The 20,253-nt window shown below is 34.2% G+C and overlaps 1 protein-coding gene across 1 annotated transcript in view; it reads right to left on the bottom strand.

Moving 5' to 3' along the window:
- The window catches only part of TTN (titin), a 322,669-nt gene extending 302,734 nt beyond the window's left edge, over positions 1-19,935 (bottom strand). Inside the window, 6 exon segments of the mRNA XM_074302990.1 lie at positions 2,830-3,074; positions 3,178-3,263; positions 3,926-4,213; positions 7,530-7,733; positions 16,051-16,154; positions 19,687-19,935. Coding sequence (XP_074159091.1) covers positions 2,830-3,074; positions 3,178-3,263; positions 3,926-4,213; positions 7,530-7,733; positions 16,051-16,141 — 914 coding nt within the window. The 5' untranslated portion in view covers positions 16,142-16,154; positions 19,687-19,935.
- Between the last annotated feature and the right edge of the window lie 318 nt (positions 19,936-20,253).

Raw genomic sequence — 20,253 nt, 5'->3', positions numbered from 1 at the left:
CTCATAAATATAACAGCTATTTTATTCCAATTAGTGATCAAGGTACAGCTGCTATTTGCTACTAAATTAAAATGGAAATTAACAATAAGTTGCAACATTTACTGCACTTTAGTGGGGGAGATACTTAATGAAAAGGGCTCTTCAGTGGGAAATCAAATTTTTTTTAATAAATGAAGTTGTAGTCAAACTTAAGAGATACTGAGAGGAAACAAATGTCTGTTTTACAAATGGTTGCATATTAAAACAAAACAGGGCAAAATCCACCACAGCAGCAAAGGGCAAGGAGGACCACGTTAGGCCAATTTGATATAGTGAAACAAATACGAGATTTGGAATAAAAGGATCTGGGTTCAAACCCTCAGTTTCTGTGTGACCTTGGGCAAATTATCTCTTTAAGCTTCAATTTACTTATTTGTAAAATGAAGAGGTGAGACCAGATGACCTCTAAGATCCCTTTCAATACTATATTTATTGCCTCATTGAAGATGAGCTTTTTAATGATGTGACTTTTGATTCAGTGCTCTTATTGCATTGGGTCAAAGTAAAGTTTTTTCTGAGTCACAGAAAAAAACCATTAAAAATTAAAACACCATAGCAAAGTTCTCCAATCAAAATCCCACCCCCGATCTCCATACAAATTATTAGCAAGAAACTTCAGTTGAGCCAATAATTGTGAAAATCAATGTAATTTAATTCATTAGAGAGAAGTGCTCATTTTTGTTGCTACAATAAAAAATCCCTGGTCACAGCTGGATGCTGTGAGTCTTAGTCAACGCAATATGTTTGCCTTTCTCCACAAACAAAAACATAATGAAACCAAACAGACCTTTCAATTCCTGGGTGACCACTTTTCTTCCTCTAAGTTGGCATATTTTCTGACTCAATTTTGAATAGAAAATTCTTGAAAAATAATATGAATTTTCACTTATGTACTCCCAAGAACAGTCCAGGTGATCCTGGGGATCAAAGTACCTCAATACCATTGTTCTCTGACAGCCAAGAAATTGTGTTCTATTAAAATTATAATTTGATGATGGGAAAGGCTGAAGTTGGGATGAGATCCAACCAGAATTTCATGCGAACATCAACATGGATTTGAGCTTGCGTTTTCAGCACAACCATATGACATCAGGCCCATTGTGAAATAAACAAGGTAGAACTTTTCTGCTCTAAGATGGAGACTAGGAGGAAGGTGCATTTCAGGGAAAGAATTTTCCCATTTAGTTCCTGTTATGAATTAACACTTTCATTCTTTGATGAATTTATATTTCATATGAAAGATGATGCAGAAGATAATGTCAACAAGAAAAGTAGAAACAGTTGTATTCATTTCCCACAAATCTACTGCTAAGTAAAATTTTTATCTATTTTACTGTTTTACAAAAAAAAAAATTAATCTTTTTATGCTACATTTTGTAGTTTTACAGCATCTTTGAAAACCAATGAAATTACCTACGCCAATTAGCTTAAATTCCCATATTGGGATTCCCTTATGGGAATTCCATGATTTTTTTTAAAAGTATAGTTTTAAAGAGGTGTCTAAGGCATTAAAAGTTTAAGCAGCTAGCTTTTCACCTAGTCAAAAGGTTAAAAACAAAATTTGAACCCAAATCTTATTGAGTTTGTATTTAGATATCCATCCTCTATTGCACACTACCTCTCATAAGATTTATGATTGCTGTTGCTCCGTTTTTTCAGTTGTGTTTTTGTGACCCCCTTTGAGGTTGTTTTGGTGAAGATATTGGAGTACTTTGCTCTTTGTACCAACTTCCATGACAAATTTCTGAATATAATGAATTTCACCCTTTAAAAAAATTTCTCAGATGAACAATTTGATATTTTATAAGAAACTCTTAAGAACATTAAGGATCATCGATGTTAAATCTGTCATTTTTTATATGAGAAAATGGGGGAGCTGAGTGATAGACCTCGTGATTCACTCTAGGTTACATAATTAGGAGCTAGTGTTTTTTCCAAATGCAAACAAAGGACAGTATAATGGAGAGAAAGCTGACTTTTGGAGGCAAGACAATCTCTAGTCCAATTTCTACTGCATGCTGGCTGTGTTAGTATGAACAAGTCCTGTTTGTGTCAATGTCTACAAGCAACTCTCTAAGTTTATAAATAGCAATCGAGTTGGCAATCTGAATTGTGGATCGAGTTTCCTATCTGGGAACTCCCTATATTGATAAAATCACAGGTCTGGATAAAAACAAACAAAACTTGTAAATATTGAGTAACTTAAGCTAGAGAAAAGCTGGCCAATAACTCTTTAGTTCACCCAGTATATAGATTCTCCAAAGCTGTACCTAGGGTGACACAACTGAGTTTTTAACTATAGCATAGAATTTATAGAGCACAAATTGCATTTATATTCCTTACTGAATTTAATGCCTAGTTAGTTAAGACAGGAAGCTAATAGTGTGTGTGTGTGTGTGTGTGTGTGTGTGTGTGTGTGTGTGTGTGTGTGCATGTGTGTTTATTCCCTTTCCCCAATTATAGTATTCTAAATGAGCTGTTTTCCTTCCTTCCTACGAAATAAAAATGTTCTATCGCCATATGTTCTGGAGGTATCACTCATGTAGATCAATATCCATGGGTCTCTCTTCTTAAGTTCACTTGACAATGTTTTTCCTACTATTTGCCTTTTTGTGAAACTTATCTTTTGCACATTTTGTGAAGCACGTTCCAAGTGTGAAAAATGTTATGGCATTATTCCCCTCCTCCCCCCGCCCGTGACTACATTTTTCATAGTTCTCCAACATTTCTTTAATAATCTATTGGGTAAGCCTCCTCCAGAATAGTGAGTGTTAAAAAGGTTTCCTTTACCTGACAGGAGAAGGGGTTGGTGCCCGCACATGTCTGACGGGAGATGGTGACTGCCTAACTGGGGATGGGGACTGTTGGCGGCCCAGTTGAACTTTTGAAGCAATGGATGGTGGAGTTGGAGATCTTGATTTGGGCTTAGGAGGTATCCTCGGAGGTGTTTTGTGGGGCAGCTGTTGTCCGGTGGCACCATCTATGACCATTTCAACAGTCGCAATTGATCTGGCATCAAAGTGGGCTTCAATTTTCTGTAAAGGATTACAGTGTTAATAATGAGAAGGAAAGGAGGACTACTGATTAGAACAGCAAGCTAAATTACAGGAGAACTGGAAAGAGGGTGGGGGAAAGTACCTTTTCAATTCTAGTTTGTCTTGTTTGGGAAATCTGAGCAGTCGAAACAATTGTTTTTGTCTTTTTAGCGGGTATTACTTCTTCGCCTACAAGAAAAAGAAGACAAACATTTAGAAGGGTGAACACCAGCCCAGCCTATTTTATGAAGTGTATAAACACTAGCTACAAGCAAAATCAATCCAATTCTATGGTCATTTAGGTAGTTGAAAAATGTGGAAAGACTTGTATTTCACATAAATATTAATTAGGTCGGTAAAGTGAAAACATATTTGTTATACAAGACTGAACAAAGAGTATTAAAAACAATTCAGCCTCTAAAATAAGTCCATCATTTGTCTAAATAAGATAATGCTGGCTTGAGAAATCAGATGGCTGTCTCTGAGTTCCTTTTCATTTGTATTGTTGCCAAATCCTCCCACTCCCAAATTACTTCTATAGGTCTTTCCTTTGGAAGTGAGAATTTCTATCTGATGATTTTTTCATAGATCTCCTCTGAGCCAATGACTTCCTTTGTATTCACTTGATCAGTCTGCATTAATTATAGCATAATATTATGTAACAGGATCTCTAAATCATCCCTCCCAAATCATTGCCATTGTTTTTGAATCTTCTTAAGCAACTAAATCTTATTCTTTGTTCCTCTTCCTATCTATCCTTATTGATCTAACCAGCCACATGGAGAACACATGAACATGGAGAGAAATAAAGGGAAATCATAGTCTCAGTACTAGAATCTCAAATTTGTTACCTTGAACCAGTAATTCTGCAGTTGAAGTAGCTCTTCCAACACTATTCGTAGCATTTACAGAATAGGTTCCAGAGTCTTCAGGATAAGCTTCTGCAATTAATAAGCTGTAGAGGTTGCCTTCTTGTGAAATCTGAAAATCAAAGGAGCTTTGGATTTCTGCTCCGTCCCGATAGAACTTCACCACAGGTGTAGGGATTCCAGTCACTCTAACATCCAAGCGGACTTGGCTTCCTTGTCTCACGGTCATGCTCTGTAGTCTTTGTACAAAGTTGGGGGGCGCTGTTTCTGCTACAATTTGGACAAGAGGAGGAAGGAAGGGAAATTTAAATCAGTTCTATCCATTCTTTTTTTTTTTTTTTTTTTTTTTTTTCCCTGAGGCTGGGGTGAAGTGACTTGCCCAGGGTCACACAGCTAGGAAGTGTTAAGTGTCTGAGACCACATTTGAACTCAGGTCCTCCTGAATTCAGGGCTGGTACTCTACCCACTGCACCACCTAGCTACCCCCCCACTCATTCTTTATAGCAATAATCTAAGACCCTAACTGCAAAAGCAGCTGTCTAGAGGCAGCCGCAAGCTACAATGGAAAGAGTAACAAAAACTTCAATTCAAATCTTAGATACTTACTAGCCTTATGACTCTAGGCAAGCTACTTAACCTCTATTTGCCTCAGTTTCCTCATCTTTAAAATAGGAATCTATTTCCCAGAGTTCTTGTGAAGATCAAACAAGATAAATATTTCTAAAACACTTAGCACAGTACCTGGAACATAATGAGTGCTTAATAAATTCTAGCTATTCAGGCTGATATCAGAAAAGCCTGGAGACACTTACAGGAACTTATGCTAAGTGAAGTGAGAAGAACCAGGAGATCATTGTACATAGCAAAAAGATTATGTGATGATCAACTATGATGCACTTGGGTCTTTTCAACAATGAGGAGATTTCAAGGCAATTTAATAGACTTGTGCTAAAGGTGTGCATCTAGAGAAACTATGGAGACTGAATGTAGATCAAAGCACAATTTTCACCTTTATTGTTATTGTTGCTGCTTGTTTGCTTGCTTGTGTTTTTTTTCCCTTTTGATCTGATTTTTCTGGTGTAGCATGATGAATATGGAAATACATGTAGAAGAATTGTACACAATATTGAATAGCTTGCTGTCATGGGATGGATGGGGGGGGTGGAGTGAAAAGAGAGGGAGAAAAATTTGGAATGCAAGGTTTTGCAAAGGTAAATGTTGAAAACTATCTTTCTATGTATTTAGATAAAAAACAATATATCTATGTCTATATCTATCTTTAAAATCTAAAAAATAATAATAAATGCTAGCTATTGTTAACTATTATTATTTTGATGGTTTTAGAATGCACTACATCCAAAGTCATAGATGATTTGCTGATTTGAGCATCCTTTACACTGAACACAGTATACACGTGGATGTTCTAGGAAGCTTTCTGATTTGGATTGTTCAATATTGATTATCACATCAATTTTATAAGATTTCTTGGCATGAACTTTTCTGGAATCATCTTTTCCAAGCTTACTTCTAATATTAGTATGAACATTTGAATGACCTGTATATGTTTTTGTTTAAATTACTTTAAAAGGTGTTTTCCACATATCAGAAGATATTTTTGGGAAAAATATCATTTTGATGTTGGTGTTTTGATTCTGTCTGTGTTTACTCAAAAGGTACAGGAACTGAATTTGCAATTTTATTGGAATAAGTAATTACCAGGTGAGGAATGTTCCTTTACCAACACAGGATCAGTACCATCTAAGAGAATAAGGGACATGGCCAGAGTCACCTAATCATTATGTATCAGAGGCATGATATGAAAGCAAGTATTTGACTTTGAGGCCAGTTTTCTATCACATTGTTTCTTCTTACTTTTGTTTTATTAAATATTTAAATGTTACTTTTAAATTAGGTTAAATTAAAAAAATACATTTGTGGCATCATCTACTTTATCGATCTCTTCAAATAATTCAAGTAGATGTTTACCTGGCTTTAAATTATCAGTTCAAATTCTATTTTTTTTTTTTTTGTTAATTGTATACTGTTGTTGAGTCAATTTCAGTCATGTTTCATTCTTTATGACTCTATTTGGGGTTTTCTTGGCAAAGATACTTGACTGGTTTTCCAGTTCCTTTTCTGTTTCATTTTACAGATGAGGAAACTGAGGCAAACAGGGTTAAGTGACTTGTCCAGGGTCACACAGTTATATAATATCTGAAGCCACATTTGAACTCACAAAGCTGAGTCTTCCTGACTCTAGGGCCAGCACTTTATGACTGTGGTACCACCTAGCTATCCTAATTGCACAGTAGGAAGGGCATTTTTCATTTAGTCAGAATGATCTTTTGCCTTTTTTTTTTTTTATCCCTAGTAATTAGCACAATGCTTAGAATATAGAAAGCATTTAATAAATGTTTATTGACTTAGTAATGTAGAAATAGAAATTTCAAAATGTTGTAGCCTAAATGTATGGAGGTATTTAGGTATTTATATTTATAAATATTCGCATTTGTATATGTGTACATATGTGTATAAATAGATATTTGTACACACATATATGCAGGGTGTCCCAAAAGTCTTATTGCAGCTTTAAGGTATTAAAATACCTATTAAATAAGATATAAAATAGCTTAAAGCTGCACTGAGATTTTTGAGACACCCTGCATATATAGTTGCAGGCAAATCCTTATACACACATATATATATATAGATATATATGTGTGTATATGTATATACAGACATAGATATATACTTGATATAGCTTTAGAAGCCTTAATAGTTGAAAACTATATGGAAACTTTTGGGATACCCTGCATGAATAGTGGGAGTAATAATGCACATCTGAATGGTGCTTTTTAACTTTTCCAAAGTGCTTTCACATTTTTTCCCTTTAATCTAACAGGTTTAAAAAATGTATAAAAACTTTATAAAAAACTATCCTCTTCTTATAGCCGATAAGAAAATGAATTAAATAACAATTCTTTTCTATTTACACTGTGGCATAAATACTTAATAATTTAGGCTCAAGAAGTCAAGATACATTTTTATTGTCTAAATTCTAAATATGTATACAATAGCCACCATGTAGCACAAGTCTATTTCTAACTCCAGGACCTTTTGTGTTATGAGGATAAAGATAGCATTTGTGATTCCATTGGTAGAGGGAATTGCCATATAAGGAAAGTTCTTGAAGAGCAGCAAAGGACATTGAGGATGTCCCAGGGTCACTCAGACAGTATACATTCCTATATTTCCTTAAATGCAAGTTCTTCAAAGACTGGGTTTTTTTGTGCCTTTAGAGCCTAGTACCTAGTAGGCACTTAATAAATAAATGGTGTCACAGGTGGGACTTTAGTTTTCTTGACTCAGAGACCAATTATGCCCTTGTCTATGTATTATGATCGACCAAAACCAAACCATTTTAAACTTATCCAAATTGACTCTTGTGTCACTTCCTGAATTTATGCTTCCCCCCCCCCCCCACACTTAGTGCTTTCCATTTTGCTCAAGTCTTTATGTATGGAGCTCTCTGATGAGAATGAGGGGAAATGTTATCGGGAAGGCTGGGGTCCAGGACCTCACTCACCTGTAACGAGGAGTTCAGCAGTACTAGTCGCTTGTCCAGATCCATTGGTGGCTCGCAGGGAATATCTTCCACTGTTGCCTTTTGTCACAGCGGGGATCGTCAATTTAGCGCGGCCATCGCTAAAAGAGATCTGCACGCCGGGCAGTGACGCAGCGGAAAGAACCTGGCCATCCCTATACCAGCTCACCTCAGGAACTGGAAAACCTGGAGATGAGAGAAGACCCAGAAGGACATCAGTTCAGCATATTATTTTGGGAAAATACCAAAAGACTCTTGTCATTTTTTTTTTTTTTAAATTTAGACAGAGTTTTCCAATGACTTCGAAGTCTTAAAAAGCCAGGGTTCTGGCTACAACTTAGCCATAACAAGAGATTCACAGCGATTCATATTGCTGAAGTCACATTGACAGTTAGCTGTATAAAAGTATGAATCACAGAACATCATAAAGAAAACATCCAAAACTGCAGCCTATACGTTTCAGGCCTATGGAGAGAAATGAGCTATATTCTGTAGAAAGAGGAAAATGTAAATATTAGGGACATATTATTTTAAAGCTTATCTAATACAATACATCCTCATTTTTATAAATAAGGAGCCTGAGGTCCTGAGGTTGAGTGGCTTGCTTCAAGGTCATATAAGAAGTTGATGGAAGCCTAGAAATAGAATACACATTTCTTGACCTCAGGCCAGTGCAGTGCATTTTTTCCTACAGATTTATAGAAATGCTTATAATCCTTCCAGGAATTCATAAAGTGAAAAAACAGCAAATTTCTAAGTGAATTTATGAAGTGAGAAGTAACCTATTTTTAAAATATTATACAAAACATAGGTAATAATCTTTTAAATTGAAGGGAAAATTGAAGTTTTTTAGAACAAACATGGACCACAATTGCAACTATAGGATCAAAGTATCTAATTTGCTCACTTTAGAAACAACTCTAAGTTTTAGTTAGGGACTTTAGACTGCACCCTTGAACTCCACTGGGTATCTTGGACTTCTTCAGCTATGTCATTTGCCTTCCACTCCATTGACACTATAACCTCCATTCTCTCTCTGCAGCAGAGAATGGGATTTACCTTGAACTTTAAGAAGTCAACTTTGACCTTACCTTGCTGGATTCCATTTTTCTTGCCATGTTACCACAGGGGACCCCTTTCTCCCATTTACAGCTCCCCATTTCTCTTTTATTTGTTATTTTCCCATGTTCTAAAGGAAATTTCTTGATGTTAGGGACAGTCTTGTTTTCTCCTATTTGTATTTTTATTGCACAATGCCTAATAAATTAAACACTATTTTATAAATGCTTTATCTATTCTAACACCCTGAGTACTCATGCAATAGATATAAGGGGAGGTGGTCTCACTTGTCCTTCAGTGACTAGATTGATACTATGACTTATCTGTAGGGATGCTTTTAAATAGAGTATTCCTTTCTTTGAAATTGGTTCACTTCTTACTTGAAGGTATTTTTTTTTTCCAGCATTCTGATTTTCTACACTGGCATCTGAAGTGGCCATGTTAATTAGAAATGATAATGGGCTTTTCCCAAATTTCATTTACCCCAGAACAAAAGGGGAGAGACATCAGTACAATAGGATGTAAGATGGGATCAGTACAATAGGATGTATATGCATTTACGTGCTTCAAGAGAGCAAGTGACATCCAATAATTTAAAGAAATTATGATAATCAAGGAAATTTCCTTCTCTGGAAATCTTCAAAAACAAGAACTCATTTTGTCTCTGTCTCTGTCTCTTTCTCTTTCTCAGTCTCTGTGTTTCTCTCAGCCTACCTGACCTTCAAAACTTCCTATTACTTAGCTATATAATATTGGAGTCACCTTGCACTATTCCTTCAAATATGTTCCACCCCCATCCAATTAGTTACTAAGTCTCTATAAAGACTGTCTAAAACATCTCCTACATCTGAGACATTCTTTCCATTTACAGAGATATCACATTAGTTCAAGCCTTTATTACCTCTTGCCTAGATTACTGTATTCTTTTTTAAACTTTTATTGATAGTTACAAAATTTCTCTGCTCCTCTACCTCTCCCCCCACCAATAAAGAAGGCAAGAAATATAATGCCAAACATATTTCCATGTATAATAGTCTTCTAACTTTCTACTTCCATTCTCTCCTATCTCAAGTCCATCTATCGAGTAATTGTCAAAATTATCTTCTTAAGATATGTCTGGCCATGGCACTCTCTTGCTGAAATTACAAATTCCTTTAGCCTAGTATTTAAGAACTCCCATGATTTGGTGTCCACCTACCTTTCCAACTATATTTCCTATTAGTCCTTTTTTATGAACTGCTCCTCCCCCCATCCTGACCTATTTCTATGGCCCTAGAGCAACTAGGTGATGCAGAATCCAGAAACCCTGATATTTCCTTGCTGTGTGACTCTCACTCTGCCTCTATTTCCTCATCTATAAAATGGGAATAATATAGCCCTCTATCTTTCAATGTTGTTGTAAAGATCAAATGAGATAGCGCTTAAACCCTAGAAATGCTTTATGAATTCCTGGAAGTAATCTGTAGGAGAAAATGCACTGCACCGGCCTGGGGGGTCAAGAAATGTGGATTGTATTTTCTAGGCTTCCATTAACTTCTTGTATTGTAAATTACATATCTGACTTCCTATCTCATCTTTGGATTCCATATATTTCTACAAGTTATCAGTCAGCTTTCATTTCAAAATATGACAAAAAACATGGTGGTATATATTTCCTTAAAACTATATCTACAAATAGAACAACAGACTCAGAATTTTAGGGCTAAAATTTTTCATTCCATAGATGAGAAAACTAAAGCTCAGAAATTAAAGTGATTTGTCTAAGATCACAGAATTACTGCAAGGGCTAGGATTTTCATCCACTATTCCTTAGTATCTCTTTCTACCACACCCTCAAATGGGTAAATAAATACAGAATTCACACTATTTATTTTCAAGATTCACATGAAAGATTAAACACAAAATTGTGGGATGGAGCATTTGAAAAACTGTACATCACAATATTAAATGTCTATAATTCTTACAGGTGCTACTTATGGTGGCATGATTTTTTTGGTATATTTATAAGGATAATAATTATCTGGATAATTATATTAAAATGGACTATTTTAATATTCTTTACTGAAATATTCTGCATAATATCATTCATGTTTAGTTTAATTCAGTTCAACAAATATTTAATGAGTTCTTTCTATGTACAGAGTTGTGACAGTCTAAAAGTCATGTCCTTGCTTTCTCAGAGAGTGTCCTCTATTTGGTGAGATGAAAGCATGGAAGATGGGAAGACTGATTATCCTTTTTGCTGTTTCTTACATATGACATGAGATGTGGAGATTCTCCATTTCCAGATCTTTGCATTAGTTATCTTGCATACTTAGAAAGTACCACTTCCTCATTTCTTTCTCTTAAAATCTTTTCTTTTTTTCAAAGTTCTCTCAAGTCAGATCTTCTATCTAAAGCCTTTCTTGATTGCTCCCAAATACTAATGCTTCTTCTCTAAAAACAACTTTATTTTTGTATTTTTCTTCTCCCTTGCAGCTCTCTGAGGACAATTAAAATTTCATTTTATTTCTGTATTTCTAACAGCTAGCACAGTGTCTGGTTTATAGTAATATGTAATAAATGCTAGTTGATTGATCAGCTGAAACAATTTTACATCTACCCTTCATGGTTCCTTCTATAATTTAACAACCTTATGAAGACAAGTACTCTTTTTTTTCCCCTGAGGCAATTGGGGTTAATTGACTTACCCAGGGTCACACAGCTAGGAACTCAGGTCCTCCTGAATTCAGGACTAGTGCTCTATCCACTGCACCACCTAGCTGTTCCAAGGACAAGTACTCTTAAACTAATCCTCACATTTCACTTTGAGACCATTTTCTCTTGCTTGTCCATCCGTGGAAATGAAAAAAATACTCTCTTGATATAGTTTCTATGCAGTAGAGCAACTAGGTGATGCAGTGGATAGAGTACTAAACACAGAATCCAGGAACCTGATATTTCCTTGCTGTATGACTCTCAGTCTGCCTCTATTTCCTCATCTCTGAAACCCTACCTTTCAGGGTTGTTGTAAAGATCAAATGAGATAATATTGGAAAGCTCTTTGTAAATCTAAAAGTGCTATATAAATGTTTTATATTTAATCTATGTTTTATATGTTATATAAAACCTATGTTTTATAGTTAACAAAGTACTTTTAATATATTATTGGACTTGGTCTCTCTGAGGGTGAGATAGGCATTAGAGAGGAAGGTAAAGTTGAGAGAATAATTGATAATTGAGAGTATAATCTATTTCAACTTTCTTCTTTTACATATGAGTAAACTGAGGCCTTGAAATATGAAATGCTTTGCCCAAATTTGAATGATTAGTGATGACTTAGGCCTTGAATTGAAATCTCCTAAACATTTGTCCAGGATCCTTCATACTAATGAAGAGAGGAGAACAGATTGCAACATGAGCAAGCCTAAAGAGAAGACATGTCTCCAAACAAATATATGATTTTGGAATGTAATCTTTGCAGGTATTTGCATGGATAATAATGAGTAAGGCATTGTGGGAAGTCCTTTCAAGCTAAATATTTGAATTCTCCCTATGAAAACTTGACTCAAGAGCAGCTGAGAAGATAATGACTTTATCCTGTCCCTCATTCCACTTTATGCTACAATTCCTCTATGGTATACATAATTAGAGAATATGCATTTGAGAAGGTAGGTGTGTCTTAAATAAAGAGTTTCTTACATTTCTAGTTTCAAAATCATCTTTGTAGCCTGTTGAGAGTTTTTAAAATTCTGCATAATTTGTGGAGCTAAGAACTAGACATAATAGTATATGATAACAATTATGTATAACGTTCAATTTCATTACAATCCCTAACTTATGTGTATTGAAAATGGGAACTGTATAAGAATTTTAAATTTCAGAAGATCATAGTTTTAGAGATAGCAGGGACTCATTTGTAAAGTGAGGAAATAGAATCCCTTAGAGGTGAAATGTCTTGTTCAAGGTCAAAGGGTAGTGGCAAAGATATGAACCCACATTCTCTTACTCCAACTATAGCACTCTTTCCACTATGCCATGGTGGAGAAATAGTCATCCATTTAACATGCAACAAACTATTCTACCTGTAATTTGGGAGGCAAAAGCAGTCAAATAACATTTTATTTTGTTCTTTTTATGTAAGCAAGTCTTCTATTGTTGACAACCAAAAGATTTCCCCCCCTATCTGTGGTTATTGACTGTATTTAGTGATGTTTTTCTAAGAACTTCTTGGCATATAGTGTGAGAACAAAAAGCTACCTAAAAACCAGATTTCATCACTCCACAGGCAAGTAAAATTCCCAATGAAACCATATGTGTTCTGTTCAGTTCAGAAGTTACAGAGCTTTGAAAGACAAATAAATGTATTATTTGGAAGTCAGCAGGAGTTTATCTTACATGAGGAGAATGAGATTGGTCCCTATGTAGAGATACAAAAGAAAATGAAGAGTAATTACATGGCATTTGTGTATTGTGGAATAACGTATTAGCCAATTATGTTTAAGGTTGGTACAAAAAAATTGTTAGAGAAAAAAAATAAATCTTATTTCTTGTCTTCATCATAACTGATAAAAATGAAAAATGAAGAAAGGAATAAAATGTAAATGCATTGAATTAAGGGTGAGGCAAGCTTCCCAATTAATTCATAATAGCTTATCAGATATTCACTATAGTCTGGTAACTTAACAGCATTGATTAAATGATTTTGAAATATTTGAGAAGCATGCATCATTCAGGGAAGTACTGCCACATTTTTACAAGACTGTATTTAATAAAGTAAGAGTTTTCTGGAACTTTAAGTGAAAAATGAAGGAAGGAAAAAACTATTTCCCCCTAGTATTTCTATAATTTCTCCATTGGCTCAAATGTAGCTTCCAAATAACCTTTTGAACATAAGACTAGGCCAGTACCTTGATTCTTTCTCATATGTATTATAAATATAAAAAATTGACTAGCCTTGAAACAAAAAATAGAACCTATTCTTTAAAATGAGATATTTGTTTTCTGAGAACTTCCAAGTACTTCATATATGTACCTTTTTCTTTTCTAGATAGATATATGTGTATATATATATATATAATCATATATGTGTATGTATAACTGTATACTTATTTGTATCATGCTAATTTACATATGGGAATACTGAAACTTAGTTTAAGTATTTTGTTCAAAATCTCAATTGAGAGAATTAGAAGTTGGCTTTCCTGATTTCAGTCCAACAGCCTACCACTCTATTTTGAAAATAAATTCATTGGAAGAGTTTTTCATTTAGACTCTTTATCCAGTAATATGCTTTCATCATCCTGATGTTCTGTGATAGAGATTAAGTATTTCATAAGGGCAGAGAAAAAAGACAGAATAAAACCATAACTTTGTGTTTCAACCAAAGGACATTCTTCAACATTACCATCTTGAAGTTACCAGTTCTTTTCCCCAAATGCCTGAAAATCATTTCTTCATAGTGGAAAATTAAATGTCATGAAAGCCTATCACTCTAGCCAAAAGAATTGATGACCCCCGATTTTAAAGTTTTTCTTATGAAATCTGGAAAAAATTACTCTTAATTTTGGATCCTACAGTTTTGTTCTTCATGTAAAAACTTTCAATTGTTGGATTTTAGAGATATAATTTTATTATATAAACATTTATAAATTTGATAATATAAGAATCACTGTTATTTGTATAATATACATTACTTTGGGTTAAGAATGCCATATGTTACCAAAGATGAGTGTACATGTAGATAGCAGCAAATATTTTTCCAGAGATATGTAATACTTTGTTACTATTATTAGTTTATTGAATAACTAACTTGGACTACAGCATGATCAAGGAGAATAAATTTGTATGCGAGAGAAGGAATGAGATTAAGTGTTCAAAGGGAAGACTCCTATTGGCAGTGTCTTGGGAGAAGCTAGCAGACAGACAAGGGATAGAATAATGGTACTTGGCATTTGAAAGATCAAAATAGAGATAAAGTGACAAGGCAGAAGACTATTCTAATTGAAGAGTATGAGCTGTGGGCAGCAAGGTGGCAAAATGAATAAAGTACTGGGCTTGGAGCCCAGAAGAGCTGAGCTCATATTCAGTCTCAAAATACTAGCTGTGTGGTCCTGGGCAAGTCATTTAACCCTGTTTGCCTCAGTTTCTTATCTGTAAAATGATCTGGAGAAGAAAATGGCAGACCACATTAGTATCACTGCCATAAAATCTCCAAATAGAGTCATGAAGAATTGGTCATGACTGAATATCAACAGCAAATTAGTTTGGCCTAATGGCAACCTGGTTTATTAAACTAATAAATTGTCCTGGAACTTTGACAACATTTTCCCAAGGTCTTTTCAAGCTCCAAAGATCATAAATCTATGATTCTTTTATCTCAATTATGTTTAAACTTAAAAATAGCCAGACCCATGGTAAATATAACAACAACAAATATTAATCAAATAAGGCAGGGAAGAAGAGACCTGTGTAGCCTTCACACTGAGGTAAATATAATGAGGTAAAACTAAATTCATTTTGGAGAATACTATCACAGTATTTCAGTTTGGGATTAAAAGAAATTGAATGTTTTATATTAATAATTAAATCTATAAATTGATAACTTCATCATGAAAAAAAATTCTTTCAATAAATGATTTCTCTCCTTTAGCAAATGATTAATATATTTCCTGATTCAATTCAAAACAAATACATACACTTTTGTACATATACTTTTTTAGCTAATATTTTATCATTAAAACCAATGGAATGATGTCACCCATTTTTCTTCAATTAAGTTAGCATACATATCCATATAAAAATAACAAATCATTAGATCTTATCCTACTCAGCCTCTTTCCTTTTAAACAAATTAATGAGACCTTTTCAAAGTAATACAAAGTAGTAGCTAAGCCACACGAAAATAGATATAGTATTTCCTGACATATTTTAAAAATACTTTCTGTGCCTTTATTTCAATAAGATCAATCTGCCTCAATTAAAAATTCAATCAATAAAATAATGTATTTAATGATCTTTGACACATCTTCTGAAAAAGTCCAGTTGCATATCCATTTTTTTTTAGCTCAGTAAATCAAGGCACAGAAATGTTAAGTGGTCACACAGCAAGTCAGAAGTTTACCATGCTAAGGGCTAAGTTTTCACTTTTAGTTTGTCTAGAGTGCTGAATACAAATATAGGAGGAACAAATTTAGCCCTGTACATCTGCTGAATTCTGACATTGTCTTAAATCTGTGCTAATTGATATGATTTATGAAATTACAAATGTGAATAAAATAGTTTAATGACATTAGAGTGTCATATCTTGTCAGCATGATTAGTTATACCATCAAAATGACACCTCCACAAAATTGGACAACAAGAAAAATCAAAGGAGAATTTAAACGTATCTGCATCTAAGAGTAATATTAATTCATCAAAGATTCTTGAAAAGAAAAAGAAATAAAATAATTTGTGTTCTTACCACTAATATGAGCCTCAAAGGTTGCGGCACTACCCTCCAGTGCCACAACACTTTGTAACGGCTGTGTGAACGTAGGAGCTTGAGTCGCCATCTTTTTAGGCACTCTGCAAGAAGAAGAAACAGAATTAGAATTCCTTTTTCTGGAGGGAAGACGCCCACTCCTCTAAATCAAAGTTAATCACTTGGATCAATGACTTGATCTTTATTTTTCTTTTATATTTTGATAGCTATACTTGAATAGGATTGTTTTTCTCTGTAATCCTATACTGATAATCCTTTGGTTGGGTCACTGTGAATTAGATCTTTTTTCTGTGCTCATTGGTAAATTAGAACATGACTCTTCCTTTGAATGTTTTGCTTTAGTCTACTAAATCCAAGGCTAAATAAGATTTTCAGGGAAAGAACCAAGCTGAATAAGGGAGAGAAGGAGAAGTATACCCAGGAGCATACTCTACTGGTAGAAGATGGAAAATATTTATATAAAAAAAATTTCTGAATTTAATGAAACTACAAAGAAAAAAACTGAAGAAAAGGTGATATTTCCATATACAAAACAGGGCAACCAAAGAAGATTATATGTGAAACAGTGAATCTCATTTATGTACAAGTCGCTTGAAAAGTCCTTAACTAAAATGAATATATATACTAAACTTTTGGGGTTAGAGTGAAATGGAAAATAGAAGGACTACTATGATAAAAATATTGGTGAAGATAGAAATGTCAAGGTTTAAATGAAAAAGCAGTTCTGTGAGATCTCAGGATTTGAAAAATTTAGATTTTCTTTAAAATATACTGCTCAAATATTTCTTATTCATTGTCTCTAGATTGGTAAAAATTAATTTAAAGACTGAATCAGTTATCATGATTAGCTCAAGCTTTACTTGATACCTTTTTTTTCTTCTTTATAAATTTGAACTGGGCTCATGATTTCATTCCTCTAGGGAACTGAGGAAACATCCTTTCCCAATGCAGGTCTGCACCTGTTGTACAATTTATCTTCTTAGATAGAATTATCTGTGGCATATGCATAATGCAGCCAGAGTTTAACTGTAGTAGAACCTGAACTCAGATTTTTCTTACTTGAAGACTGGTTCTCTAATACATGAAATATCTTGAAAATAAAAAACTTACAACTTATAAACTTTAAGTTTATAAAGCATATTGTTATATAGTATATATTTCTTCATATGATCACTGGGATTGTTTTGGTGTTAGGTGTTATTATCCTTATGTTATCAATGAAGAAAGTAAGGGCTTATCAAAATTAAATGGCTTTCTTGAGGTCAGACCCACCTTTACAAGGGGCAAGGTTGGGGTGGAATCTCTATCTCCTTATTCCAAAAAGCTTTCAACTATTTCACAGTGACATCATGCAGCCTCTCTTGGGGCATAAATTTATCCAAACACTCAATTATTTATTTTGCTTTGCTTGTATTGAGGTGCTATATTAAATGTAAAATAGAATTGCCTTTGGATGTTGTATGAAGATTAGGATTAATATACTAATATTAAGATTCTACTTTTAAAAAAGTAATATTTTGGGAAAGATTTTTTTAGTTTGCCATTTTTCCCCTGGAAAGTTATGCACCTTGGAGAATAATGTATTTATTCAAAGAAACAAATAGAAAACTCCTTAAGGACAGGTCTAAAAGAGGCAGAATAAGTGACTGAGGATAAGTGACTAGCCTATCTATAGTCATATGGCTACTGTCACACAGTATATTATGAACCTCAGAGACCACCTGTTCTAATGCTGTCATTTTACAGATAAGAAAAGTGAAGTCCAAAGACAAGTGTGTATTATAGTAAATGGTTAACATGTAGCTCTACAAAAATGTACATGTAACATATTTTTAGACTTAATTTACCCTATTAATATTTGCTCCATTACTTTCTTAAATCTAGATAATCAACAAAATCATATATCAAGATCTGATTTGTAGAAAGGCTTATGTTGAAAATTTAATAACTGGATCTGTTAAGTGAGCCAACTTCCAGCCCAAGCTTGATTTGTCCAAGGTCATACAAGGAGTTAAGTAAGAGAGGTGAAAGCTGAAGCAAATTCCACATATGCAAAATGGAGTATTTTCCCTTTATACTATGATACTTGTATTTGGGTGAGTAGTTTTTTTTTTTTTGGGGGGGGGGTGAGGGCTTTTTTCTTGTGTATTTCCTGATGTCAAATAGACTGAATAAATACTAGGTTGGGGTGAAAAATCTATCACTGGCATTTGACTGTATATGCCTGAAGGTTATTTTCTGGTTTTCATGTCATGTTTTCATGATATAAAATACTTGTCACCACAGAAATGAATGTGAAGAGTACAGCAGAGTTCATTTGCAAGGAAAAGTTGGACACTCTGTCTTCCAGTTTCAGCTAGGTGGAATTTTCTAGTACATAAACTCTTAAATTCTGCAGCCAGAATCTTATTGTTCAAAGATGAAAAGGAAAGATTCTTGATTGTCAATTATTTCATTACTGCCTTGTCATGAGAGTCTGTTTATTAAAATTGTGGAGCAGTAAAAATTCACAGGAAGTTCTGTAACTTAATTGTGACTTCTAAGTAGAATAAGTATCTTCTTGGAAAAGCAAATTCTTGCTTGGAAAATTCATATGATAGCTGAAGAAGTTCTCACTTCACTATAAATAGGATAACTTCTATCAAGAGCACATTATTTTAATGTACTCTTCATGAGTATAAACTGTTTGAGCTTGATTGTGTTTCCAAATGTTTCACTTCATTCTTAATAGTCTTTGCCTTTACATTGATTTGCTTTACACTGTTTTAGCATGAAGGCATTACAGCTAATTTAAACACAAGACAAGATAGCTTTAAGGAAGATTTAGAAGAAAAGTGACCTTTAAAAGAATATTTGTTTCTATTCCAAACAATAGCTTTCATAAATCACATATTTGCATTTATCACTTAATGATAATATTTTTTGAATATTTTAAGGGAACAGGATCTTGATTTATTCAATATTCTTAAATATGTACCAATTAATTTGACCTTTCCCCCTTTTTATTCACATAAAAGTTCAGATCTTATTGTGTAAGCAAATTTTGTTGATTAAAAATGTGATCTTGTGAGGCTTTTGTATAATTAGGGTTAAAAGGTATGCATCCAAAATGTCACACTCCCAAAATAACCTCCCAGCTATGATTGACAGCAGACAAGTGTTCTGTCACTGCCCTGCAATTGATACCTTAGCAGTTGATTCCCTTAAAAAGTCATCAGTGCTTAGCTGATACCACATGTATTTTATCAGAGCTATTCTTGGTGTGTCTCAGTTTATCACTGAGTAACATAACCTTGAGCACTTTGCACAGACATAAAGGAGTCTGTAGCTGGAGGACACATTTCTAAAGCTTGATTCCATTCTCTAGCTCAACTCTAAAAATAAGAAATCCATTAAAATTGGTCGATTGTGCTGACATGCTAAAACTTACACATTGCAGAAGAAAAAGTTTTTACATGCAATTGAAAATTCAAGGAAACAAGATTTAAATGATGCACATGGTACCCCATAAACAAACTCACATAACACACACTTTTAAAGTTGCCTATTTAGTTTATAACATGAAATAAAGACCCCCAAAAGAAATAATTGTTTATCAAAAAAAGTGCTACTGACCTGATTTCTCAAGAGTGCCTAAAAAGGGTGGGCTAAGCCCAGTGTTCCTTCTGAAACGACGTCCTTATCCAGAGTTGGTTTTTTAGACAATCCCAGACATGAATCGTTGAGCCTCTAAACCTAAAAACAAAACTACACAGTTGAAACAGTGTAGTTTTGCTTTATGCAATCCCTACACCCGAGGCGAGGCTGGGAGTGCACGACTGCTCAAGAGTGTTAACATGGTTCTTTTCCTTTATATACTCCCCAGATTTGCTGACAATCCCACATCACTGAGATGTCGCTACTCCTGATTGGCTCACAAATGAAAGCATCACTGGAGAAGGATCCATTTGGTATAGTCACATACCACCTGTTCCTCTGATTGGCGGTGCTAAATTTAGCATCCTACAAGGGGACTTTACCAAGGAAAAAGAGGACTTTTTTTTTTCCCTTTTCAGAATAACCCTAGTGTGGATTACAGTAGAGCATTTGGTTAGGCAACTGCTAAAGTCTTTAGACTTGGGAAAAGAAGTTGTGATAAGAGAAGAATTTGTTAGATAACTAGAGAAGAAAGAAACAAAGTTG

This window comes from Sminthopsis crassicaudata, chromosome 3, assembly GCF_048593235.1.
Source record: "Sminthopsis crassicaudata isolate SCR6 chromosome 3, ASM4859323v1, whole genome shotgun sequence".
Lineage (NCBI taxonomy): Eukaryota > Metazoa > Chordata > Mammalia > Dasyuromorphia > Dasyuridae > Sminthopsis > Sminthopsis crassicaudata.
Note: the sequence above shows the minus strand (reverse complement) of the source record. Positions and strands in the feature narration are given on the sequence as shown.